Source organism: Corvus kubaryi, unplaced genomic scaffold (assembly GCF_017639235.1).
Source record: "Corvus kubaryi isolate FWS band 111438036 unplaced genomic scaffold, C.kubaryi_AGA036_p1.0 37187, whole genome shotgun sequence".
Taxonomy (NCBI): Eukaryota; Metazoa; Chordata; class Aves; order Passeriformes; family Corvidae; genus Corvus; species Corvus kubaryi.
Genome location: NW_024581053.1, coordinates 1,836,103 through 1,863,490, shown reverse-complemented (window position 1 = coordinate 1,863,490; position 27,388 = coordinate 1,836,103). Strand labels below are relative to the sequence as shown.

Sequence of the window (27,388 nt, the reverse complement as noted above, 5' to 3'; positions counted from 1 at the left end):
AAAAATCCTAAAATTATTTTCTTTCTCTCTAGGAGTAGCTTTAGTGGTTCAACCCAAATGGGTATGTGACATTTTGTGTGCCCTAAATCCTGATTATTGTTTCACAAGGAGGTATTGCTCCATCTCGAGGTCCATGGATAGCATTCTCTTTAATTAGAAAACTAGTGTTATATCGCCTCTCTCCAGGGGTGCAATTTATTGACCAAGAGAAAGGCAATGAAAATCATTAAACCTTAAATCTCAGCCCTGACACTAAACACCTGACTACCTCAACCTTTTCCTCTCTGACCCAAACTGCCTTAAAACCAACCAACCATTCTGGCCCTCTATGCAACCCTTGTGTGTGTTTGCTGCGTGATGTTTGTTTTATTTTTGCAGGTGTAAATTTGAGGGCAAAAAAAAGGGCAAAAAGTAGAGATGCAAACAGGAACTGCAAAGTGATATATGCTCAGTGATGAAAACTCAGAGTAAAACTGGGTATTAACTGTAAGAAATGTGAAGTCCTAATTTCTCCCCAGCTCCCCAAATAGAAGGAGAGTGGAAATAAATGCTTTGAAGTAGGATATCCTTGGTGAATTAGAGTGAGTGTTTTCATTTTATCTTCCTAATAATGATTTAAGATGACTTTTGCATGAATTTAAGCGCTATAAAGAAATGAAAGTCTGGGAGGAAGATGGTTCTGAGGAAGATTTCCATGATAAAATATTGAGAATGACTTTCAAAAGCATTTAAGTGACTTATAGCCTACATCTCCTGAACTTAAACTCTTAAGAGAAAACATTTTAAAGATGCCTGGGGGTGCAATTACGCCTTACAGCTGGAGCAGTCCTAACCATTCCCTTCCCTTTTTGTTCAGACTCTGGTCCAAGGCCCTTCCTCTGTGCTCTGCTTGAGCTTTCAACCTATCAGTGCTTGTGCAGGGCCAGTTCAAACAGTATAACCAGCAAAACTAGCAATTTCTCCCTTTCAGGTCAGTAAGTTAAATCAGCTTAACAAGGAACCCAGCCACCCCCAGAATATGTATGAGGGCGGGATGAGGTGACAGCTGCATCAGCTCTTCAATGTGACCCCCTGAAATGCATATTTTTACTAAATTCTATACCCAAGGAGTATAGAAATCAAACTTTCAGTTTAAAAAATGACTTTAGAAACGAAATTCGGATTTTTAAATTTTTTTTTTTTTTTTAACAGGCATTTGGCACTTTAAAGCTCAGGTCCTTTTGGGAATGAGACTCCACAGCATTATAGAATTGATTCATATTTTATTAGCCCTCCCTTGGCTGTCTTACAAGCATTTTGCGATGTCCCCAAGCACTCCTGGTCACCTTCTTGCTGTGTCAGGTATCACATCCTGGCCACAGCTGTTCCCTGAGCCCAGGGATGCAGCAGAGGGAACAGCCCCAGTGCCTGGCAGAGGCCATGAGGATGCTACAGGCAGGCTCTGGGCACTTCCTCATGGGAAAGGTGACCAAGGTCCCCCATCTGGCCCCAGCTCTCACCTGAATGCTGTCCCCTGTTCCTGTACCCCAAAAATGACACCCTGGTTCTTCCCTCGGGGTCACTGATTGGTTTGCTGTGTGGGAAACTGCTCTGGCACTTGTTCTGCAGGAACAATCTCCCTGCAAGAACTGTTGTCCTTTGCCATAACAACTTTTTATAATAGAAGTCCTTAATTCAGTTTAGTTTTAGAAAATTTTTGTTTCATTGTTTGCTTCTCTGTGGAAAAGCTGTGCTGACCACACAGAGTGTATAATGATCATTTATATTTTCATCTCAGTGTTGATGAGTCATCTCATGTTTTGAACTTGCACAACTGATCTTGTTTGTACGTACAAATTTTCTTCCTCATTATCTGGAGTGCTGTGTCCAGTTCTGGACTCCTCAGTAGAAGACAGACAAGCTACGGAAGAGGGTCCAGTGGAGGCCACAGAGATGATGAGGGGTCTGGAGCATCTCCATATGAGGAGAGACTGGGGGAGCTGAGCCTGTTTAGTTTGGGGAAGACTGAGAGGGGATCTCATTAATGCATATAAATATCTCCAAGGGTGCCAAGAGGACGGCGCCAGACTCTTCTCAGTGGTGCCCAGTGACAGGACAAGGAGGAATAGCCATCAGCTGAAACACATGAAATTCCACCTCAACTTCTTTCCATGGAGGGTGGCCAGAGCACTGGAACAGCTGCCCAGGGAGGGCGTGGAGTCTTCCTCTCTGGAAACATTCCAAACCCACCTGGACGTGTTCCTGTGTCACCAGCTCTGGGTGATCCCTTCCTTGGCAGGGCGGGTTGGACCGGGTGATGTCCAGAGGTCCCTTCCAACACAAACAATTCTGTGATTCTGTTATTTTAGGTCCTTTATTTTGTACTGGTAGAGAGGTGAAAAACATGCCTTTTGACACTTACCACGCCGCTTTTATATATTAGCCTGGGGAATTTCAAACTTCGGTATAAAACACTCACTAGCTCGGGGCACAGCCACTCCTCACTGGAGCGCAGCGCTGACAGACCTCCGGTATGGTCTCGACACGACCGCCCCTCGCGTCGGGACAGCCCCGCAATGGCCGCTCCGCCTCCACGGTAGCGCCGACCCGGAAAGCGTTTGGAGGTCGCGACGGGAAGATGGCGGCGCCCAGGCGGTGAGGGGAGAGCGGCGCAGCAGCCGCGGCCATGAGCGCCGCCCGCCGCTGCCGCCCGCCCCGGGCGCTCGCAGGTACCGCGGAGCCGGGGGCGGGAGGGCAGGTGTGCGGGCAGGGCCGGGGCGGCCCGGGGCTGCTCTGTGGAGCGATCCCCGGAGCCTGCACGGCCATGTGTGTGTGTGTCCTCGTGTGCGGGGCGTCCCCGTGTGCCACACTGCGCTGCGTCCTCCACGTGTTTGACTTTGGTGGTGTCCTATGGCAGCTGCTTCCTCTCAATGCTGTTTTGACAAGATAGTCTTGTTGACAGTGTGTATAGGAGTGGGACAGTACTATTCTACGATACTTCATCACCACGGCTGCGGGAGCTCAAGCAGCTCTCAAGTTCAGGGTGGGATTATTGGGGTGTCCTGTGAAGGGCCAGGAATTGGACTTGATGATCCTTCTGGGTCTCTTCCAGCTCAGGATAGTCTGTGAAAATGCATCTTATGGAGCTCAGGAATTTGAAAGAAACACCCAAAATTATTAGGACATGTCTACGGTTCAGTTTTTGGGCCCCTCGGGATAAAAAAGAAAAGGAGGGGTTGGAATGTGTCCAGGGAAGGGAACGGAGCTGGAGAAGGGTCTGGAACACCAGAGGGAGCTGAGGGGCCTCAGCCTGAAGAAAAGGGGGCTCAGGGGAACTTCCCACTCTCCACACTTCCCTGACAGGAGGGTGCAGCCAGGTGGGAGTCGGGCTCTGCTCGCAGGGAACAAAGGGCAGGACTAGAGGAAATGGCCACAAGCTGTGTCAGGGGAGGTTTAGATCGGATATTAGGGAAATTTTCTTCACTGAAGGGGTGGTCAGGCACTGGTACAAGCTGCCCAGGGCAGTGACGGAATCACCATCCCTGGAAGGGTTCAAAAAACATGTGGATGTGGTACTTAGGGACATGGTTCAGTGGTGGACCTGGAAGTGCTGGGTTAATATTCAGACTTGATCTTAAAGATATTTTCCATCTTTAATGATCCCAGGATTCTGCACTGTCAGGTCTTTTACCTGGAGCAGCAAACATTTTCCCTCACCTGACCCTGGTTCCCATTTGTTGGGGTGTCCTGTGTCACAGCTGACAACAGACACTGTAGTCTTAATTAGAAGCAAAGTCAGTGGCAGAGAAGAAACTGGAATCTACTGTTATCTTTTTTCTTGTTTTCCGTTTAACAGGATTATTTGTTTGGCGTCTGAGGAACACTGGCGTACGGCAGATTCCATACCGGTTTGTGCACCTTTACCATATAGCCAACGACAGGTTGATTACCTTTCAGTACTTTAACTTTCTCAAACGAATGGTAAGTCAAGGAGTGTATTTATCCCATGTTTCTTGTTCATCCCATGTGATAAATCAAAATGGAGATTAGTTGATAAAAGTAAGATTTTTCTTATCAGCCAAACTCAAGGCAATTCTAAGCGTCTCCATTTTTCACGCAATCAGGGTTAAAGCACTTGGTATTCTAAAACCTCTGAGGCTGGACAGCACCTTGTGCTGCAAAGTCTCCTCTGCTTGACATTAAAAATTATTTCAAGTGCCTTGAAATAGGGCACTCATCTCCTGTTGAAAAACATGATATAAAATTATTTTAAAATCATGATTTATAAAAATGCTAATAAAGGCACATCTTGGCAAGCTGTCATAGAAGTGGTAGATGGAACTCACTCGTGGAGGTGGTGTGTTCTGAGTTAATCAGTTTGAGTCAAAATTCCTGAGCTCGTTAAGTTAATGGGTTACATTTACAGTGTACTGTTAGTTTGAGGTATTAAAAGAGCTGTAATTATCATTCAAACCCTTGAAATTGCATCTTCTTCTTTGACCAGTTGTATCACACGTAAGTGGATGGTAGTAATTTTCTTAAAATTGTATGGCTGATTTGATCTGTATCCACATCACTCATTCAGAGTTGCAGACCACTCATCCTTATTGTAATTATTACTGATTACTTGAAATCAGGATTGGTTGAAAGTTCTGTCTTTTTATGCCTCTGGTACTTGAAATATATAGAATATTTTGGGGAAGAAAATATGAAGGAGAATCTAAATGCTCTTATTCTGTGTTTATTCTGAGAGCTCTAAACGAGAGCAAACAACTGTCTCCTAATTTGTTGTTCAATATATGTTCCTTTGAAATTTGTTGTCTAATTAATTAACATAAAGTTTGGCATAAATAATGGTAGACTGATGTGGGAGATGATTATATCATAGGTGATAGATTGTATTTTCTGGCATGTTTTTAATTTTTTCATTTCTTAAAGATGCACAACTTTAGTACTTACATTTGGAAACTGAAGTTGTGTGGGCATTTGTATATTTCTCTGTTTAAAGATGAATTTTGTTTGGTCAAAGGTTGGACTCAATGATCTTGGAGGTCGTTCCAACCTTTATTATTCTGCGACTTGATTAGTTGTAAGCCAAGTTGTATTACCTGGTGGTTTTGCATATGAACAAAGAGTTTGCTGTTGTAGCTATGGGGGAGGAAGTAAACTTACTCAAATGGGATTCTCTAAGCTTAAGTAAACATTATTGATTCAGCTGTGAGTTGTAAAGCTGCTTTTGTGGTATCTAGGCCAACTTCAGATGCCTTTCTGTGTGTGAAATAAGTGTCTGAAATTCAGACTAACTCAGTTGTGTTATAGAAGTAGTTCTCCTAACAAGAATAAAATAGCAATAATATTGTTGGTGCTAATAAAGTGAAATGGACAGAAATATCTTTAACTATTTGTTTTAACATTTCTCATTGTATGTAGTATGTAACACAGTACAACAAAGACCTCAGCCAACGAGCCAAACCCATGTCCGATTCAGTTGTGTCTCCCTTTCACGAGCTTCAGCAATTGGATCAGGAAAAAAAGGTTGTACGCAAAATTAGCCCAGTTTCACCTGTCCATCAGTCGTGGTCTGAGACATCAAGCAGAAATGAGTTGAGAGAAATTAAATCAGCTGCAGAAACTGAAGACTCAGTCATACCAGTGGGAGCCAAATCCAAAGAAGATAGACAATGGAAAGAAATGAAGCTACGGCTGGATGATTTGCCCGGAATTTTGGCACGCTTGTCCAAAATCAAGCTTACAGGTATTACTGGTCATTTTTTCTCATTTCTCTGCATTCTGCTTGATGGCAGAATTCTTTGTAATCTTACTGGTACGGCTTAGGTTTGCATGTGATAATTCCCACTTTACTGGTGCTAAGTTGGATCAATTTCATCAAGTATGTGCTAGGAAAATTGTTTTATGGAAGCATTTAATAGTTTTCCCATTAAATTTGTTTAAAAACAATGAGAGGAGCTTGCATCCTGTTGTCAGCTAGTTTTTGGGAAGTAAGCAAGCATTAGTACACAAGCTACAGTGAAACTGGATAAGGAAGTGAATTTACAAATAATGTGTTCAGTGTTTGAAGTTGTCTTGCTTAAGTTTAGCAGTGTTCTGTCTTATTTATATACCTTTCACTGCAGTACTGCTGGTTGTGAAATTAGCACTAGAAGTCCTAACATAAGCTAATCCAAATAGTTTCCTATATTAGAAAGGAAAATGTTTTGAGTCTGACCAATTGAGTTTTATAAATGAAGATATAATTTACTTTTCAGTCAGTTGTCTCTTCAAATCAGCAATTTGTTAAGCAATTGCCTTGCAGCCTTAACTACATTTTGTCTTGTTCTAGTAGTAATACTCAACAATTACAAGTTATTCCTTTGCCAATAGGTAGTGCTATATATACTTTTATTTCTGAGGAGCCTCTAATGATCTGACCAAAGCCTTCCATCTTGTCTATGGGATAAAGTCCGAGAAGGGAAATGTAATTTCCCAAGTCCCTGCCTGGGTGCTCTCCAGTGGGTCAAATGAACTCCTGATAACAAGACTCTTCTTTGCCATAAAAATTTGTTGTAATGAATGTCCTGAATTCAGTTTACTTTTAAAAGCTTTTTTGTCTTCCAATATGTAAGTTTTCATTGTTTTTCTGTGGAAAACTGACCACATAGAGTGTATAATGGTGATTTACATTTTCAGCTCAGTGTGACGATACATCTTGTGTTTTGGATTTGGCACAACTGATCTTGTTTGCGCATCCAAATTTTTTTCCTCGTTGTTTTTAGAAAGCCTGAGGGCATTCTTTTTGTGCTGGTAAAGAGTTTGGTGAGATGAAAACATGTCTTTTGATACTTTACTATGTCACTTTAACATATTAGCCTTGGAAATTTCAAACTCAGGTTGTATAGCACAGTCAGCAATTATCAGGATTATTTGCAGCAACTTTGTGGTACATACAGCCTCAATTACTACCTCGTGTTTCTTTCTGCATTATATAGGTTTTGCCTTTTTCTCTCCCATGCTGTTCAGTTTTAATAATACTTTGTTTGTGTTGGGCTCACCATGGGTAACTTGGAAATGCTGTGTGAACAATTAGATCTGGCACATTTTCATTGAGATGATTTTATTGAAATGTCTTTTATGTGAAATTGAATGCTGTGCTAGCTGTTGAAGTAGAACTAAATTTAAAAATTTCACTAGATCCAGAAATGAAAACGTACAATGCTATGATTAAGGGACCAGAGAGAGAAAATTGACTATTGTTGAAAGCGCTTGAAATGGTTTTTCATGTTTCCTGATGGGTATGCTCAGTGCTCGTACCACATCTCAGTGTTACTGGTAGTCCTTGAAATCGGAGTTTCAACGACTTCAGCAAGACACAAGAGTGTCATTTTCAAGAGAAAACAATTTCATGTGATACTTTTTTGTGTGGTCTCGGAGTTGCTGCAAAACTCTTCAACAGTTCCTGGTAGGCTCTTTCAACTAGGCAAGCACCACTCTGGATTTAAAATAGGGTATAGAAGGCAAAGGTTAGGGAATTTCATTCCCTTCAGGACTATTTTTTTGTATGAAAATGCCTTTTAAGATGTAAGCTTAACTGCTAATTTCTGAACAGCTGTACAATTATTAATCCAGCTTGCAAGCCTGTTGGGAAAGGGACTGTGATTTTAGCATATCTCTGTCTCTGCTGTTCTTGGAAGAGTTCTTGATCCAAGGTAAGTGTGGTAAACTTTACCTCTTGAACAGGTATAGAGAGATACAGAAAAAATCTTAACCTCTTTTCTCGTTGTGATCTTCATGTGTTTGGTGTGCAAATTTTTTGGAAGTGGAAAGTGTAAAAGAGTAAGTTGGATGAAGAGGACTTTGTAGGAGGGGAGTTCTGTTGTTGGTCTTTATTGGTCATGGGATAGTGTAGGAGATGAGCAGGAATAACACTGTGTGTAATATGAGGAGCAAGGAAAATTTTTTCCAACTTGTGTAATCATTTATACAAATTTTATACTCTGTAAAGAGTATGGTGTTGTAGTTCTTTGATTTTATTTTTTTTAAAGAAGAATAAATTCTCCGAGGTCAGTTTTTAAGTTGCAAATGTCATACAACTTAGTTCCTTTCGCCCATGAAGTTCTGATAGATCTCATATCCTGTATGTTTCTTTTGGCAGACTCTTTATTTATACTTTTAGAGTATGAAATAACAAGAAAGCAAACTCTGTGTTATGCTAAAATGGGACTTCCTTATGCTCTATTCTTTTCCCACTGCTGATGGAAAGAGATTTTTTGTTTGTAGTATGAACTGTACTTCACCTTGGAAAGGAAATGAGTTTTGCTATTTCCATACCCTCCTGCTTCATGTAAACTGCAGCTTTTGTGACTCTGCCATTAGAAGCTCTGCCTTAAAAACAGGAATAGATTTTGTTTATATTCTTTCGCCATAGAAAACAATTAGGGAACTTTTAATTACATGTCACATAATCTACCTTTTTGGGTTCAATTTCCATCCATTCCTGTCTCTGTTGTGTTTTATGTTGGCTGCTCTCTGAACAGCTGTATCCTACCATCCAGGCACTTGGAAAGCTAATGCATCCATCTGACAGGTTTTCAGAATTATAAATGCATTGTTTTCAACTTGATCCTGAAGTTGATATGTAACTGAAAATAGGAGAGAGACGAGGGAAGGTATGGGAATAGGAAGAAATTCTAGTGATTTATAACGCACACACACTAAGAATTTCACGTTGTCTCGTCTTCTTAAAATTAACTTCAAGTTTAGATTTAAGTAATGTTTACAGATTACAGATGAAAACTCAGATGAGCTGTATGTAAAACCACAGGAAAATCAAAGTTCAGTTTTTAGTTTGGGCAAACTCATGAAAGCATGATACGAAAAATGCCGAGTATTCCCTTAGATATCTCTCTAGGGTTTGTGAACATTTCCTCTTTGTTGCTCCTGTAGCTTGTTGGTCTTTCTGTGAGGACAAGCAGCTAAATTGGAACAGGCTGTCCCATCCCTGGAAGTGTTCGAGGCCAGGTTTCATGGGGCTTGGAGCAACCTGGGATAATGGAAGGTGTCTGCCCATGGCAGGGGGTTGGAAGTAGATGATCTTCAAAGTCCCTTCCAACCCAAACCATTCAGTGATTCTATGATTCTGTGATGTACAGCACCCTATGTATTTAAGAAAACACTGAACATGGCACTCAGTGCTCTGGTCTGATTGACAAGGTGGTGATCAGTCAAAGATTGGACTTGATGATCTTGGAGGTCTTTTCCAACCTAATTAACCTAATCTGTGATTACATAGCACCTGTCTGAGAACTGGATCAACATGTGTGGACAAATATGATAATTTCTGAACATTTTAAGTTTTGAAGACTAAACTAGAATTTTTTTTCATATGTCTTGTTATAAGGAAATAATTCTGTTGTGTGTACTAGGAAGCAGCTGGAATTTATTGGATGTATTGCTTCTGTATGGATTTGTGTCTGTGCAATAGTGATCCTCTAGCACAAATGTGCTGAACTGAAAATCAGAAGCCTGAGATATTTGGTACTGATTGAACATGTGATTGTGAACATCCTACTTCATCTTTGTTTGTTGTGTATTGGTGACACGAAGATGATGAAGATCCAGTTTGGCATATGACTGTTGAGTGTTACCAAACTGCAGCAATGACTAAATAAGGGGCCTGTGTTGCGTTTGTAGGCTAAAAGTCTGGTAACAGCTGCTGTAGTAAAAAAATGCATTTGCTTTAGTGGAGTTCCAGTATGTTCCCACTTGATTCTGGAATAATGGCATTTATTCTTTAAATTGTACCTTCAGTATAGCCAGAAACCTTGACAAAGATTTATTGGTAGTTATTGTTCTGATTATTAATAGTCTACATTTATTATCAGTTCTAAATATATTTCATATACTTGTCAAGGTGGTTCTTCTTTTGTGTTTATTAAACCAGTAACTATTACCCCTTCAGAGAAACAAAAGCTGAATAGTGGTAGCTTTCTGGCAATTTGTTTTCCATGCTACAAGAAAAATAATGAAATAAAAATAAACCATTATTACAGTTCGTTTTTAGCAAAGTATTTTTAAATTGTTTGACGGTAAGAAGAGGTTATCTGCTCTCTTTGTAATATTGCACTTGAATTTTGCATGATTTGATGCAGACTTGTTTCAAATCCCAAATTTAAGTTTGCTTCGGTAGCTTGGCCTTTATTAGTGTGCAGGTTATAATCTGTATCAAAACTTTGATGTGTCCAAACAAACCTGAGCTTACAAAGGGCATGTTGGTCAGGTGTGTAGCACTAATACTGCTGCTACAGTTGGCTTTCCAGAAACCAAAGTGTGAAAACTTGGGAAGGAATATTTCTTCAGCTTTTGGCAAAGTCCTTTCCTTTAAGAAATAAATATTAAATATTTGCGGTAAAGCAGTGAAATTGTTTCTTAAAAAAAAGTACAAATATATTTGTTTTTGTCCTTCCTTATGTACTGATATATCACCAGTACAGGAGTGGAAGGGAATTCTAGAGCATGATTGATTTGCTTTGGCTTTCTGTGCTTTTATTTTGGCTTGGCTACTTTTTAATAGTAGGTAAACAAAATACGGCATAGTGATTCACATGCTATGAATACAAAGGATTTATAAAGGCAGATCACGTTGTGATGAAGTGGAAAAGGAATGTAAAGAACACACTAAACTTTTGGACTGTGTTTTTATGCCAGAACCATTATAATTCACTCTTTGTCACCAATCCAAATTAGCATTTTTTCATCTACATTGAAATGGGAGACAAATGTCCCCTGTTAATTTTTGTTAAAGCTAAAAACGTTTAAAAGACTGAAAATAAGGCTTAGGCTGAGATCATAAGTTTAAATATTGGCTTCTTTTTGAAGAACATGTATAATGCTAGCTCTCATCAACAAGTCTTGAAAGGATCGATTCCATTTACTATGCAATAAGGTGAAGTTAACTTGGCCCCTAAAGCACTAAGCTAACAGGGATTAAAAAGCAAACAGAGTCAGTGACCTCACTCCCTTGATGTGATCTCAATTAAATATACTTTTCCTCCATAAGGGAAGTTGAAGAGTAAATTATTGCTTCCACAGTTAAAGAAAATAAACTTCCCAATCCAAAGGGAGCATTTTCCTGTTTACTGCTAATGTGTTGTATTGGGATATCTGGGTGATGAGGGAAGCAGGGGATGCCTGGTGTACAAACCCTGCCCAAACAAGGAAAAATACCTGCTTTAATGGGATATGGGAGAGGATGTACTGCACCCTTTTTAAATGAGTTCCTGGTAAGTCACGTTAAAATGAGTGGCTAAAATTAATCTGGAGAAATCAATGGGGACTTTAATTAGTGCTGTAGCTGTACAGTGTTAGAATTTCTTTGGGGTCAGGGTAGCGGTAATGTTACACTGACTGTTTGCCAATCCATTCCACCTTTCTTCTCCAGTAAATGAGTTGGTGTTTTCTCATAATAAATTGGTGTAAAGTGCTCTCTAAGGTAAGTTTTAATTAAATTCTTGTCTAGAAGCGAGTATGTGATTTATTATGCAAAAAAAAAAAAGAATGTAATCACTCTTGGAAATACAAATGCCACTGTTCACTGTCATTTTCAGTGCATTTTTTTAACTCTCACGGTTGTACCAAAGCATTTCGTGGTTTTTTTTGCATTACTGAGGAGGATCCAAGAGTTTGGAAACTAACACGGTGTTGTATTTATATAATAAATAAGATCCAGTCTTTCAGAATTATCAGTACCTTCATGTTCATTTGTCTGGGGAGGCAGCAGAATCTGTGGTTGTTTCAGAGCTGCTCAGTCACAGCTCTGTCACAGATCTGCTGTATTGTAGAATTAGCCTGTGAATCCGTAATGAGCCTAAATAATTAAAGCTTATTTTAATATTGTGCGTGTTATTATAATCCTATTCAGTCATCAATGGATTTTAATACTTAGAGAAGAGTTTTGATGAGCAGCAGGTTTTCTCCACTGTGTTTTTAGGAGTAAATCCTAAGGGTCTTATGCAGGCACAGTTCTTGAAATGAGCACTTTGTATGTGCATCCTTGCTGGCAGGTCTCTGCCATGACATTTAGTTTTTTGTCTCAAGAAATGCTGCTTAATAGATAATCCAGGTATTTTCAGTTAGCAAAGATTACTTATTTGTCATTTAACTTCAGACAAAAAGGAGACTTTGTATGAATCAGGAAGATAAGAACATTTCGATGCTTTGATTTAAGCTAGCTGAGGTCTGAAATGTGTAACTACATGCAGAATATAATTAAAATACTTTCTGTTTAATAAATATTAATTTCAGATTTTAAGGCTCAAGGTCATGAGCAAGATATTACATAAGTGTGCTGACTTTTATAGTATAAGAAATTTGTCACATACTATTTCTTGACGAAAGTGAGGTTTGTGAGACCTATTATTTGGCTAATTACAATATTGGGATTGAAACATGGGTGATTCTTATTTTAAGGATGTGGTTTGCAGTACTGTACTAAAGTTACAATTTTGGGTGACAAACCTGAAATGGATTTTTATGAACCCACTCAAATTTTGAAACCATTAAGTGTCATGGGGTCTCTGTGATGATGTGATTGTACTTTCAGCCCAAAGTGTGCGTGTCAGATAAGAGCGATGGGAACAGAGATTGTGCAGTGAAATTACTGTAGCTGCATGCCCCAAGTCTCTTTTTGACTCTGCACTGCTTAAATTCCTGCTATAATTTGATATAAAGCATGTATCTCAGTTTGGGATTTTTTCATACTGGTTTTCTTCTGCGTTTGCAGTAACATGTGAGTTACTGGAACAAATACTTGTCGGGGGTGTGTTGTGTGGGGCAGTTTGGTCCTGTAGCAAATCCATAAAGTAGGGAATACAGAGATACAATTGTATCCTCATGTCTTCTGCTAATGTGCTTCTGCTTTTGGGTTTCTTATTTCATCCCTGGTAGTTCTCCTTCTCATTTTTGATATCGTTATGTAGTGTTGGTTTTAACTGTCCCCAGTTCCTGGAGCTACTTTGAACCATAAAAATAGCATAAAGTTAACCTGCACAAGAGTCTTTCGGGGTTTGAAAGCCATAACTCTAGTGTTATGTACAAAGATGGTTTCTTGTTGATGCTTTGAACTGTGCTCTCCCTTGTGTTGCAGCTCTGGTCGTCAGCACTGCGTCCGCTGGCTTTGCCATGGCCCCGGTCCCTTTTGAGCTCACCTGTTTCCTGCTCGCGTCCCTTGGAACTGGCCTGGCATCCTGTGCTGCCAACTCCATCAATCAGGTCAGTCCATCTCTTCATCCGTACAGCAAACTGGTGTGTCGTCCTGGCTTCTGGAGCACTGCCAGGAGTGTGACTGGATGACCGGGAGTGCCTTGCCTTCAGCTGCTGTGTGAGCTCTGAGCTGCTAAAACTGACACCACAAAAGCAATACATGCCTGAGAATTCAAGTGGAGTTGCTAGGCACAGTGTGTTTATGTAGAATGGAGTTGATGAGGTTTTAAGCTTCCCAATAATAATGTTTATCTTTGTAATACCCAAGCCTGGGTCTCTGGAAATGACATAGGAAGAACTGGCAGTGGGGCTCCAGTCTTATGGGCTGGATTCTTTGGTTGTGTTGTCGTATGACCTTGTTGAATCTGTCTTAAGAGTGGCTCAGAGCCACTCTAAACATCTGTAGTGGGACTTCAGTGGGGTTTTGTCCAGGCTGGGATCATGGTATCTCCTGCACATCTGCAGAATGTACTGAGAACCTCCATTGTATGGAGGTTGTTCCATGCCAAACACGTTCCAGGTGCCTGCACTTGAGCTTCCCTGCATGTGTCAACAGCCTGTGGAGCTTGATAATGATCTTGGCTCTCCTACACTCAACTGTGAAGCATAGTGGCTCTTGGGCTCTCCCTACATCCCAAAGGAAAGCCTAACTAGTGAACAGGTAATAACACTTGTGGCGCTGAACGGGGTTGCAAAGTGTAGTAGCCATGGTCACTTTCAGTTGTAAGCGTGGCCTGGAAAAAGAAGGAGCGGCAGCAGTCCGCGTTTGACAGCACTTCATGGTTTCAGCAATCACTTGTTAGTCCTGGGACTCCACTAGTGGAGATTGCCTGTGATCTGCACCCTGGAGTCACCTTGGTTGAGTTGGGCCCTTTGATGTCTACACCGTGTAACACCTCAGTTGTAGACATGTGATGTCATTTTTGAGATTGCACCCATCAGTACACGTTTTGCTCAGCATGAAGTAAGTCCTGTTTACTGTTTGTACAGGGTTTAGAGTTTGTTTTCAGTGAGCTTAAAACTGGGGCAGGCAGCTAACTCTGTTTTCTCTGCAAAATGGGAAGGATGATGCATGATTTTTAATTACTTGGAAATGTTTAGGTAGCCTATCTAACTTGGAAACAGATGGATAGCCTTGAAAAATAATTTTGAGTAAGTCCTGGTTTTTTCTGAAGAATACATTTAGTTATCATGTACATATTTTTCACACAAAGGCTGAGTAGAAAGGCTGTCATAACTGAGGTGAAGTTTTGTTGGATTTTGATACAATTTTAGATGCACCCTTTTTTCCTCCCTTTTATCCTTTACTACCTTTTTAATAATAAAAATAAAATTTGTGGGTTATCCTTTGAAATATTTACTGTTATACATACCTTCACTTTTGGTTTGGATACTACCGGACTACGAGAATTAGTGATTGCTTGTTTAGAGACTCCTGTGCAACTTGTCTTGAGATTTTGCTAGATCTTCCAAGAGCTGACATTCACACACGAATAACTGGTTTTCTCTGTCTTCAGCTTCCATGTGTTGCTCGTTGTATTTTGTCCCAAAAGTAGCTACTTTTTAAACCCTTGAATTACTCAGGAGTACAGGAATTCTCTGCTGTAATTTGGAGTTGGACACTTGGGATAGGAAAGGGGAGTTAGGAGGAGTGCAGTAACTTTGTGCTGGGGGTCGTAATTCACTCTTTACTCACTGCAAGTTACTCCAGCCTCACAGTGTGTCAAACTGCCTTTCACGATTTTAGCTGAACACTTTAAATTTTCACCCTTGCTCATGTTGAGCCACTTGCCGATGTAGAAAGACCTTGAAGGTAGATTATGCCTGATGAAAAAACCAAAGGAGCAGAGTTGGTAATGAAGCAAAAGGAGAGAGCTGTGTTTAGGGATCTGTTGCTTATCAGTGGATCCTTTCAGTCGTTGAGTGTCCTTTTCCCAGTGTTACTGTGTCTGAATTGGCTGGGAATTTAATTTTCCATAAATACTTTAGGCTTGGGTATCTGTCTCGACCTTTGGGAAGGAGCACATTTGACTTGGAACTTCCTTTATTGCTACTTTGCTCTGTCCATTGCTCCCCATACGCATCCACTTCTCTGGCAGCTCATGACTCATGTTTCCCCTGTTGCTCCTCGCTATCCCTTAAGGACCTTTTTATATGATAACTGTCTTTCCGCTTCCCATATTGCTATAAATCTGTACATCTTTAAGGGCAACTCATCTTTCCCACTCCTCATTTCCCTGATAAATCTATGTGCACAATTTACAATCCCTACATATGTTGTGGGAAGGTGAGGTGTGAATTGTGTAAGATTCTTCCCTGTGATTTAGGACAGGATGTGAAGAGTCTGGTCCTGTGATCTGTAAAATTCATGGAAGTATTGATAGAAACTTGTAACTGGTCAGGTTCTGAGGTTTGAGGGTTTTTTTCCTTTTTTTTTTTCCTTCTCTCAACTACTTGATTTTAGCAGTCTGGTAGGAGCTGAGATGGTTTTACCCACAGTGAATTGAGCTGAATTAAGTATTTAAGTTGACTTAAGTACTGGGGCAGGAGCCAGGCCTGTGCTAAGTAATACACAGACACCAAGACATTGTGTTCTATTTCTTTACAAAGTTGGTCTGAAACAATCTTCTAATTACCACTTTCTCCTTGTTTTCAGATGGTTGTGTATCATACTTTAAACTTACTTTTTCCTGGCTGCAAGAGCCAGAAAGTTACAAAAATGTGCCTAAGTGGAGATTCTTGCCCCACTTTCATTGTTTTTAACAAGAAAGCAATAAAAAAACCTGATGCAAATCGACAACTCTGTATTTTTTCATTGTTTATAGAAGTAGAGTCTGGATATTTATCCAGGTGTGTGTTTAGAAAAAGGTTTCACAATCCACAAAGTCTGAATTCTAGCAGTGCTTTCCAAGGCAAGTAGAACATACTTTGATGACGATTCTGTGAAATTGGGTAATGATTTTTAAGGAGCTTATGACTTACTGTTTTGGGACTTGAGAGTGAAAGAGTTGTGTTGGAAAATACAGACAAAAAAATACAAAAGGGAAATGAGGTGCCTGCAGTACAGCAAGGTCATTCAAGAAACATTTGTTTAGAAAGTGTCAAGAAAAGCATCTTTGAATAATTTATATCAGAGAGAAGTTTTAGAGAAACAGACTCAGGCTGGTGGAAAATGTTATGAATTCTGGGGATCTGGATAAATATCAGAGGGTCCTTGGGTTTTCTCATGGAGTGTGTTGGGTCTGTGGGCTGTGAGGGAGGAAACTCCTGCGGGAAGGTGCCAGGGAACAGATAGTGTTTTATTTCTCTTGTCCTCCACCAGCATTTCTGCCTCTGCCTCACTCCTTCCTATCACAATACTTCAGAGTTGTACCTCACACCTAATCCAGCATTGCAGTGGCTCCCAGAGCCAGTGCTCCCTGGTTCTCTTCCACATCATCCAACACCACGTTATGTCCTCCAGCCCTTCGGAATTGTACTACAACATGTCACCACTTCTCAATCCCACCTGCTAAAACTCCTTTCGTCTTTTTTTCCCTCTCTTTCTAATGGCATTCTTTATTTTTTCCATCATTGTAGTAACTTAAAATTATTTTGGACAAGTGTTCTTTATTGGTATTCTGTCTTTTGAAAATAACCATTATTTTACAGTGGGTTTTAATAAAAAAAAATTTTAAAAAATCTCTTAATGCATTTACCAAGGACTGGATTGAGACACATTGTGTCTGTAACATTACTAAGCTAGCCAAAACCTCCAGAAAATCTCATAGGAAGAGATCAGTCATATTAGTCGCAGTTGTGGTAAGGAAATGGAAATATATTCTGGGTTTCACCTTGTAAACACTGTGTGTTAATCTTGAATCAAACAAATAAATGCTCCTAGTGTATAATTTTCATACTGTCTGCTTTCCTGACTCTTTCAGTGTTGTGTATTGGTATGGATACACAAGAAGGTATTTTACCTTAGTGCTGTTCCTTACAGGTTACAAATGAATTAAATAAACCCCTGGTTTTCTGATTAGTAAAGACTAATTTTGTAACTTCTTTTTTCCCATACTCCAGGCTGTCATAGAAATGGAGTGGGAGAAAATCATAATAAGTTAGTTGATAATCTTTTGCTTTTTCATAGCTCTGGTTTTTGATGATTTTTGAAAGCTCACTCAAGTTTCAAGGAGTGGAGGCTTACATTTATATTAGAGAGAAAACATGTCATTTTTGAGACTTCTGAGATAGTCACCTCTGATTTATGGTGAGGGAGATAAAACATGAAGAGATGTTTACAACACAATACACGGCATTAAAATGTTAAAGGAATCATGTGCACATTTTATGTGTCACGTACGTTCTTCTCTAACTGCAGCTAGGTTAAAAAGTGGGAGAGAATTATAAAGATGAAAGCAGGATGTTTAAAGTGGTTTGAATTTAGTAATCAAGAGATAAAATTATGTGCTTGGGATTGACTGATGGTACCTTGACAAGGAAGTACACTGGGCTGAATGTCTTAGCTGAAGTTAGAGAGCTGAAAATGAGGAATACAGTAAATATATTAACCAGCATTAGAGAACAAATATGAGTTAACATCCCTGTCCCTTCAGGGTCTGATCTGATGGCTGTGTTTTGCTCTTAAAGTCTCATCCTCTCTTGACGGTGGTGATTCCTTAGAAGTGTAGCTGTAAGGAGTGGGAGGGATGGGTTGGTGTTAAAATAATGGCGTGAAATTTGGGGTTTGAGTTCAGTTACCAGCCCATGGAACCTGTATATGATCTTTGGTGTAAGACGAACTGTGAAGGTCATTTGGGTGCTGCACCAGGCTGAATAAAGTTAAAACAGAGCAGCCTCTCCTCTAGTTGTCAGTCCACTTACTGGATTATCCTCATTGAAAAAAATTGTCTTCCTTTTATTTGATCTAAATCTATTGTCTTTGGAGTTTTAACACCATCACCCCTTGTCCTGTCACAACAGGCTTTGCTAAAAAAGTCTGTCCTCATCTTACAAGTCTTTTTTAAGTATTGAAAGGCTGCAAAGAGCCTTCTCTTCTCCAGGTGAACACCCTGTCCTTTCCTAGCCTGTCTCCAGAGCAGAGGTGCTCCCTTGGAGCATTTCCATGGCTTTCTCTGGACTTGCTCCAGCAGGAGCTCCACATCTTTCCTGTTCTGGGACCCCAGAGCTGGAGGCAGCTTGGCAGGTGGTGTCTCACCTGAGCAGAGGAGAGGGACAGAATCTTCCACTTGACCTGCTGCCCACAAAAAAAAAAAAAAAAAAAAAAAAAAAAAAAAAAAAAAATTAAGAACTCTGTTACAAGGATAGGAAAAAACCCACCACCCCAAGGGTTAAAGTAATGCATAGGAAGTGGTGGCTAGTGATAGATTCCTGGGTTATTGATGAAGTGGAAAATAAAACTAGCAGAATCCAGGTAGACCCTCTGTCCCCTTTCTCTTTAATCCCAGTAAAGAAAAAAGAGAACAGCAATAGTTCTGTTCCCAAAACCAGCTGTGTTTTTGGTGTTATCTTCATGCCTAAACTTTTCCTACCAAAGAAGTGTTTTATCAAATGTCCATGGAGTGGGAACTTGTTATTCTGATGCTAATGTTGTTAATATGCTCTGCTTCAAGTTGGACGAGCTGACCTCTGTCAGATCATGCAACCCACCTCCACTCAGTGCAGGAGAGTTTTGCCAAGTAAACTCCTCAAAGTTCTTTCTTGCCCACTTTCGAAATCTCTGAAAATTTTTTTATTTTGCTCCTTCCCCTCACAGATAACTGTGCTGTCATGTCGGAATGAGAGAACTCATTTTAAATGCCAACAAGATTTGCTCCCTACAATGTATCTAAAAATGATATAGTTGAATAATTGAAGTGATTTAGAAAGAGTCTAAAATGACTTTCCAAGGTTTTGGCTTTCCAGATCAAAATAATTCATGCCTAGCTGATACCACCTTTCCCCTCCTGCATCTGGAATGATCCCACTGGCAGGTGCTTACCCTTTTCCTGAGAATGGTGAGTGTCAATCAGTCAGGCCACACTCCAGGTTGCTCGTTTGGGATTCACACCTGATGCATCTCTGTCTCTCTCTGAAGTCCCTTTGTTTTGACTGAACAGATCCGCCTGCAGCAGCCGCTTGGCCTTTCATCTGCCCCCCCTGCCTTCCCACCAGCGATCAAACAACTGGCAGGAGGGGTTATTAAAACCTGGTGTTGAACTCTGTACTTCAGGACTGTCAGTGGCAGAGGCAGCCTGGGATGTAATTTACAGTGGATAATAAATATAAGAAAAGTGCAACACTGGAAGTCTATCTTGTGCTCTAAAGTGTGTTGATATATGCTGCGTTGATATTTTAACTGCTAGGCAGCCTTCATTAGTGGTCATTGAAGATCGTAACTTATGGCTCCAACAGATGATTCATAATTGCAACAGTTGGATCAAGTTAGCGTGGTGGAATCATTGATATGGAGCAGGATGGGCTCAGCTTGTGAGGATGCATTTCATGAGCAGTGAAAATGATGAGCACTAATGAGAACCAACCTCTGAAGGGACTGATAAATTTTAAATGCAAAGATTATCTTTTCAAAGCATGAATTATTTGACCTACAAGTGAAGCCTGATAAAGGGTCTTGGAAAAATACTATAAATTAATGCATATCATTGTTGATATGCATTAATTTATAGTTGATATTGAAAGAAATTCTCTTTGCTCGCATGCATGTTGTGTGAGTATGGCAGGCAAAGAGTCTTAAAGTAGAGGGATTCACGTAACCCTTAGGGACTTAGACCCAAGTCACCACTGTGATGTTCAGCAAAGACAATGAAAACAAGTGTAATGACACCTTTGCTACTACTTTCCCACCCTCTGTGGCTCTCACTATTAGCATAAAGCTTCAGATTCTAGGAGAGTTTAAGTCAAAATGTTTTGATTTGATTCTTACTCTTATGTTGCATCTCATATATATTAAAATCCAACAAAGACATAAATAGTGGATAAAAAAATGAATTTAATGTTGTGCCCCTTTTTTATGGATCATCCTGCTTCCTGATTTGATAAAGACATTTTTTCTGTGGATGCACAAAGTAAGCATGTGCCGTTGTTAACAGGGCAGTTGGTATTGGGTACTTGCTTTCTCTCCCTGCTGCATTTGTTGATGAGCAGCTGATTTCCTAAAGGAACGCCAGCAAGGTGGTAGGGTGATAAAGGGGAGTTTTGGAGATGTCAGTATGTCAGTGTGGGGACTGCAGTCCCCTTTGTCCTGCTAGGACCAAGGGAGACGGCCTCATGGTCCTCTGTTTTCTTTCTAGCTGAAACTGTCCTTTGATTTGCACAGGCATTGGTAGTAGACATGGGCTGGGAGTGAAGACAGATTCCTGTTTTTCTGAAGTACCAATGTGATGGACAGCAGCTTTCAGGTGGCAACCACAGAAGCCCCTTAACTTCTGTGCATACAGAGATCCTCGAGATGATGCACTTGGATGCAGCAGGAAGTTTTGTCTCATTAGCACCCCACTTACAGGTTCTGTGGAAATACTGGGTGCAAGCAAGGTAGGGGGTAAGAAAGAAATAATTTACCAAGTGATGAATTGTCAGGAATACTTCAGTGGTGTGGGGGTGCCTTTAGATCTGATGCCAGATTTCCCCCAGAAACCCTGATCACAGGCAGAACAAAGGAATTTTGAAGGGCTGAAATGGTGGAATGTGAAGAGAGGACTAGACAAAAGGGAAAACTTAGTACTTAAGATTTATCTGGCCTTTTGATCCATGTGGGTATTGCCTTTCTAAGCTTAGAAAAGGAAAAGTGAAAATAACTATTATTTTTTGTTAGTCTTTAAATACATGTTTTGACATTTCCAAATAGCTCCAAATTCCTTCAGCAGTGCAAGTATTAAGTTCTAACCTTATTAGATAAGTAGTGAAATGTCACTTTCTTTTTGTAATTTAAATGGTGCCATATTCAACCTGTTCATTGCCTTGAATTAGACTCCTGACAGTTTCAGAAACAGCAATACAGGACCTTGTGTACTGTGCTGTATGAAAAATAGCAACAATGTGGCGAAGGGTTTAGGAAAATTATTTCCTGGTTCCCTGAAACAGCTTACCGATACCATTTCTTTAGGGAATAGCTCATTGATACACAAATACAGAGCATTCTTGCAGTCCTTTTCCTTTTGAATTATTTTAGAGTTCTCTTCAAATTTCCATTGTTAAAAAATACTACATAAATGCTACCAGTTCAGATTCTACTTTGTCGTCTTAGCATTGGAAAAGATTTATGTGCAGTAAAATGGAGTAAAAGTCCGCTTGCTTTAATTTTCCATGACTGTTGTCGCTGTTAAGATAAAGTTTCATTCCACTTTGACTTTTGACTTTGTTCCACACTCTGGTTGTCAACTGCCTGCGAAGAGTTGACTTACCTAGGAGAGAGCTCATTGTGCTTTGCTGCAAGCCTTGGCTGGAGCAAGCACTCGAATGCTCTTGTTTGTATGGGCTGCAAGAAGTTCAGTTATCTTGTGTGGCTTTTGACTTGTTTTTTCCAAAGCTGCAAGGTTTTACAGGAAAGTGTAGTGCAATGTTGGCTTTTCTGACCTGATCTGCCACAGCTTGGGACAGGCAGGTATCCCAAGGGAATCATCCCTTTCTCTGCTGTAGCTTGTAATGGAGAGAAGAAAGAAGAGGTGCCTCTAGGTTATGAGAAAAGGGACAGGGAGGGTCTTGGCACAGCTTTTCCTAGGAAAGAGTGAAAGAGCAAATGGTATGAATGTTCCCCACTGAAAGGGGAAGGGATCTTTCTTGTGCAGTAGCTGGGACTGCTGGAACTGTGAGACTAAAGAAACGAAACTCTTGTTTTCTAAGGGTCTTTCATGTGAGGAAACTCGAGTGACCATTTCAGTTTTCTGTAGGGGTCTGGTGTATATGTGGGTAAATGTCTCTGTAGCTCATGTAGTAATCATAGAATCATAGATTCATAGAATATCCTGAGTTGGAAGGGACCCATCAGGATCATGGAGTCCTGTACAGGTGTGTTGGTTTTGCGCAGCCTGGTTTTTGGTAGCGGGGGGGCCACAGAGGTGGCTTCTGTAAGAAGCTGCTGGAAGCTTCCACTGTGTCCAGCACAGCCAATCCCTGGTGGTTGTAAAGATGAACATGCCATGGGCCAAGCCTGGGCTAATTAGAGATGATAGTAACTCCTCTGTGATAACATATTTAAGAAGGAAATCAAAACCAAGTGGGGCACAAGTTTTTTTTTTCTAGCCAGAGAAGGAGAGGAGGTGAGAACATGTGGGGGAAACAACATGGAGACACCAAGGTCAGTGGAGAAGGAGGGGGAGGAGGTGCTCTGGGCGCCGGAGCCGATATTCCTCTGCAGGCTGTGGTGAGGACCATGGTGAAGCAGCTGTGCCCCTGCAGCCCCTGGGGATCCACGGGGGATGCAGAGGTCCACTTGCAGCCTGTGGGGGAGGTGCCCACACCGGAGTGGGTGGATGCCTGGAGGAGGCTGTGATCCAGTGGAAGACCTGGTGGACTGGCAGGGCCCTTGCTTCCAGGTTGGAGCAGCCTGCCTTTGCAGGACTGCACCCTGTGGAAGAGTGACCCATGCCACAGCAGTTTGGGAGGACTGTTTGCCCATGGGAGGGACTCATGTCACAAGAGTTTTGGGAGGACTGCTGCTCATGAGATTGGACCCGTGTTGGAGAAGTTCACGGAGAACTGTCTCCCATGGGAGGAACCCCATGGTCTCACAGGGGAAAGACTCCTCTCCCTGAGCAGTGGAAGAAAACCTTGGGTGACGAACTGACCAAACCCCCCACACCCTGTCTCCCTGCACTGTTGGTGGGAAGGAGGAAGGGGTTGAGGGAAGAAAAGGTGTTTTTTAAGGGTTTATTTTACTTGTCATTATCCTCCTCTGATTTTGTTAGTAATAAATTCACTTTGTACCTCTAAATTGAGCCTGTTTTGCCCTGGGAGTGTTTTCTCCCGGTCCTTATCTCAGCTCATGAAGCCTTCATGAAATTTCTCTCTCCTCTGCCCAGCTGTGGCAGGGGAGGGTGAGTGAGTGACTCTCGTGGGTGGCCGGAGTTTGGCCACTGTCAAACTGTGACAACAGGACACCCCAACAATCCCATCCTGTGCCTGAGAGCTTTGTCCAAATGCTCCTTGAGCTCTGACAGCCTTGAGGCTGTGACTATTCCCTGGGGAGCCTGTTCAGTGCTTGACCACCCTCTGGAAGAAAAACTTTTTCCAAATATCCAACCTAAACCTCCCCTGACTCAGAAAGTGTGATGACACTGTAGTATGAAGTACTTAATTATTCCAATTCTTCTTTCTTCTGACACATTGATCCTTTTTTATCTTCATACAGAATTTCACTGTCCTAGTAGTTTGGCACAGGTATCACAGTGATATAATTATTTTGATTTTTCCTTCGAATGCCATAAACAGTTCGTTGGAAAAGCCTTTCTAGGATTGTCAGGGTGGCGGGTCATGGAGAGTGTGATAAGGTACTCTCTGACAGAAGGGATGCACTGATGGGTGGGTTTGGTTCCAGTGTGGAAAACTCCCTGGCATATCCAATACCAGTTGTCCGCTCCTGTGCCAGTGCTCATTTAAACATTTTTGAAGGCACTGTAACAGGTCCTTGAGGTAGAGTCTGTGAGTCACAGCAGATACAGGTAGCAGAGGAGCCTTCCCTTCATGTCTGTGGTGGTAGCACTGAATTTTCTTATTTATTATCTGTATTGCAATACAGGGTTGAGTGTCTGGTGGTTTTCCAGCATAAGAAGGTAATGAGGTGTGTCCTGCAGAGTTTGCAGTCTGGGAAGTTATAGAGTGTGAAAGTATGTGGGTTTGCCTCTAAAAACCAAAACACTTCTGTGAGTCACACACTTCAGTTTTTCAGGGGAGCATAGAGAGAAGATTGAAAACTGAATTGATTAGTCTGTAAAAATCAAAGAAGGTAGTTATTGTTGTGAGAGATGTAGTCTTGAATGGAAACAAGCTGCTTTAAGCATGTAAAAACTCAAGGACCATCCATCTTCTTTCTGGACATGACTTAACTGAACCTTGGAAGTGTGGCAGGAAGTATTAAGATTTGTCAAAGCTTGTGAGTGTTGGTATAGCTACTGACTAGCGCAGCTGAGAGTTGAAAATCAACACACGTCACATCCTACAAGAAACAAGAAACTAACTGAGAGTTGATTTAAGCTGATTAATATTCTTACTCATAGAATGCTTTTTAATTTTTCCCCATATTGCTGCTCACAGATTGGGTTGGATGTTGCTTGAGGCACTAGTAAGGTATGTTGATTCTTGGATTCATGCCTGCACTGTGCAGGGGCTTTCCAATATGTGCTCTGCCTAATTTATGGTAGGATGAGCACACGTGGCATGTGCAACATCCATGTTGCCAACTCCTGGGGCATTTGTCAGTTGTCCTAAAAAGATCTCTTTACCCACAGTTGCTAACAGTTGGATTTTTTGTTTTAAAATTCATCATTCATGACACATTCTTTGGGAAGGTATAGATTTTATATGTATAGATACATATACAGACATATATATATATATGTATGTATGTATGTATGTTACTCCATAATTTCTTAGATTCTGGTGGGAAATGGCCGTCTAAATTGCACCAAAAAATTCAGCAGCATCCCCAGTGGGATTATAACACTGGTATGAATAGAAAGATGTAGTAAATTTTTTTAGAAAAATTTTATTTGTAGTGTTGAATAGCCATTTGCCATTAAGTGACTTTTTAAGAGGATTCTAAGCGTAAGCTGTTTAATGAACAAGTAAACCAGAGCTCTGGGCAGTAATCCATTTCTTCTGGCTTTTATGAGATCTGTATGGAAACTGAAGGAGGAGGTTAGTTTTCAATACCAAAATCATTAGGTACATCATCCAGATTAAAAAGCACACGGCATGTTGGAAGTATCGTTAAAGTAGGACAAGAAATAAAATGGGACACATGAATGGAGATATAAGAGTTATAGCAGCTTAATAATATAAGCTTTGACTTTAAACCAGATGTGTCTGCAAATCTTGGAGGTTTGGTATTCTTAGGTCACTAAAGGCTAACTGCCTGGATCTGTATAGATTATGTAAATTTTTGAAGTAAACCAGACTTCTAGAAGATGAAAATCTGTCCCTATAATTCTCCTTTTAAGACTTCTTACTTATTACAGTCGAGATTTATGTTGGTGCTCCCAACAGAGACGTGACAATCCATTGTAACTTCCGAGAGTACTATGAAGGTGCTGGCATTTGAGAGCAGGCTGGATAGTTCGGCCTCAAACTCATTTTTATGTTCTGAAATTAGATACTTTTAAAAATAATAACCTTTTACAGGCTGCTTAAAGACTTGGAATGCCTTGTGTTTGTTAAAGGGCATTAAAAGCAAAATACTATCTTTGAAGGGCATCCATTATAAAAGTGCTTATCTGAAATGGTCTTAGGCAGCAAGGGAGCAGAATTGGGAATAGAAAATAAAGTTGCAGTGAAGGGAGGTCTCTGCTGTGTTTCCCTTGCTGCTTGTGCTGGTTACAGCCCGATTACCAAAGTTTTTCTACCATTATTCTTGGCCTCTTCCTGGCAGCGGGAGTGTGCAGCAGAGCCAGCCCTGCTTCAGGCAGGCTCCTTCTGCTCAGCTGAGTTTTCCTCAAGGAGGAAAGTTCCCGTTGGCATAAGGGTGAGTAGCAGAGCCGTGTGTGGAAGGGACAAATGGAGAATATCACCTGGCAGAGTTCCAGCCGTAACAGGGAGACGTTGAACTGTGATCTGTGTGTTGAGTTCACATTCTTCATCCCTGATTAAAGTCTTCAGGGCAAGGACCACTCCTGGTGGAAATCATTCGTGCCTCCCCTGTAAAATGACAGTTGACTTCAACTCCCTACTGATCTGGATGTTTCTAAAGTTTCTTTTGAAGTGAGGCCAAGAGGTGATGCAGAGGCTTATGAGCAGAGCAAGTTTTGTAGGGAGATTTAAAGTATTTTATTAGAATTACTGCTGGAGTCAGAAAAAAATGGATAACCTATAAAGCACAAACTTCCTTCAAGTTGTCATGCAGATGTGATTCCATAGCTCTGGTCATATCTAGGATTAACTTGGAGTAGAGTTGGAGTAGAGTTGGTTTTATGCCAGAGTTGTGTAAGAATAAATCAGTGGTATTATTACAATACCATAATTAGTTTCCAGGTAGCATTAAGTAGGTGACAGTGAAGCAGAATGTCGTGAAGGTCTGTAAAAACACAACTGACTGGGAGAAGATGTTTAGGAGATGGTTATTTAGTGTCTCTTGAAAACAGGAATGAGAACATTTAGCAAAAGGCAAGTTAAAAATGAACAAAAGAGTGTGGTTGGGCACTGCCCAGGCTCCCCAGGGAATGGTCACAGCTCCGTGGCCGCCAGAGCTCCAGGAGTGTTTGGACAATATTCTCAGGTTCAGAGTGGAATTGTTGGGGTGTTTGTGCAGAGCCAGGACTCCATGATCCTTGTGGGTCCCTTCTGACTCGGGGTATTCTGTGATTGTGATTCTTCAGACAGTGTGCAGTTGCAGTGCGACTCCTCAGTCTGAGAGATTTGGATGTTCAAGGTTTTGGTGATGGTTCTCATGTCTCATTTGATGTCTTTGGGATTGGCTTTGTTTATTTTTCAGTTTCATTACTGACCACTTGAATGACATTGAGACATAAAATCCAAACGCAGGATCTACAAAAAAATCCCAACCAACCAAAAACTGAACCCCCCAACAAATCCCACCCCTAACACACTGCTACTGAAAATTAAAGGTAGTAGACAGCAAATTGCTTTTCTGTCCAAAAGTCCAGCCGTTGGATTCACTTGACTCTTAAAATCTTTGCTTCTGCTGCTGTCACTGCTAACCTTTTGTTAGGTTAGCTTGGAAAGCTGTAATCTTTCTTTTTAAGTCTGGATTTTGCTGCAAGTGCTTGGGTGGGTTTTTTCTGTCTCTTCTGTTACAGGTTGTGCAACTTCTGTGGGGTTTTTTGTGGTTAAAAAGAGAGGTAGGAAAGGCTGGTTTTAAGTATTTGTCCCAAAGAGAGAAATAGAATAAAGAGCAAGTGCCTAACTGCTTTGGAATGAAACATACTTATCACAAAGGGCCCTTTATGTTGCTGGAGAATGTGAAGAAGTGGTGCTTGGGGATGCTTTT

The 27,388-nt window shown here is 40.9% G+C and overlaps 1 protein-coding gene across 1 annotated transcript in view; it reads left to right on the top strand.

Moving 5' to 3' along the window:
* The first annotated feature begins 2,595 nt into the window (after positions 1 to 2,595).
* The window catches only part of LOC121661689 (protoheme IX farnesyltransferase, mitochondrial), a 102,850-nt gene continuing 78,057 nt past the window's right edge, over positions 2,596 to 27,388 (top strand). The window contains exons 1-4 of the mRNA XM_042022127.1: positions 2,596 to 2,708; positions 3,836 to 3,960; positions 5,410 to 5,734; positions 13,118 to 13,242. Coding sequence (XP_041878061.1) covers positions 2,666 to 2,708; positions 3,836 to 3,960; positions 5,410 to 5,734; positions 13,118 to 13,242 — 618 coding nt within the window. The 5' untranslated portion in view covers positions 2,596 to 2,665. The remainder of the gene's footprint in view (positions 2,709 to 3,835; positions 3,961 to 5,409; positions 5,735 to 13,117; positions 13,243 to 27,388) is intronic.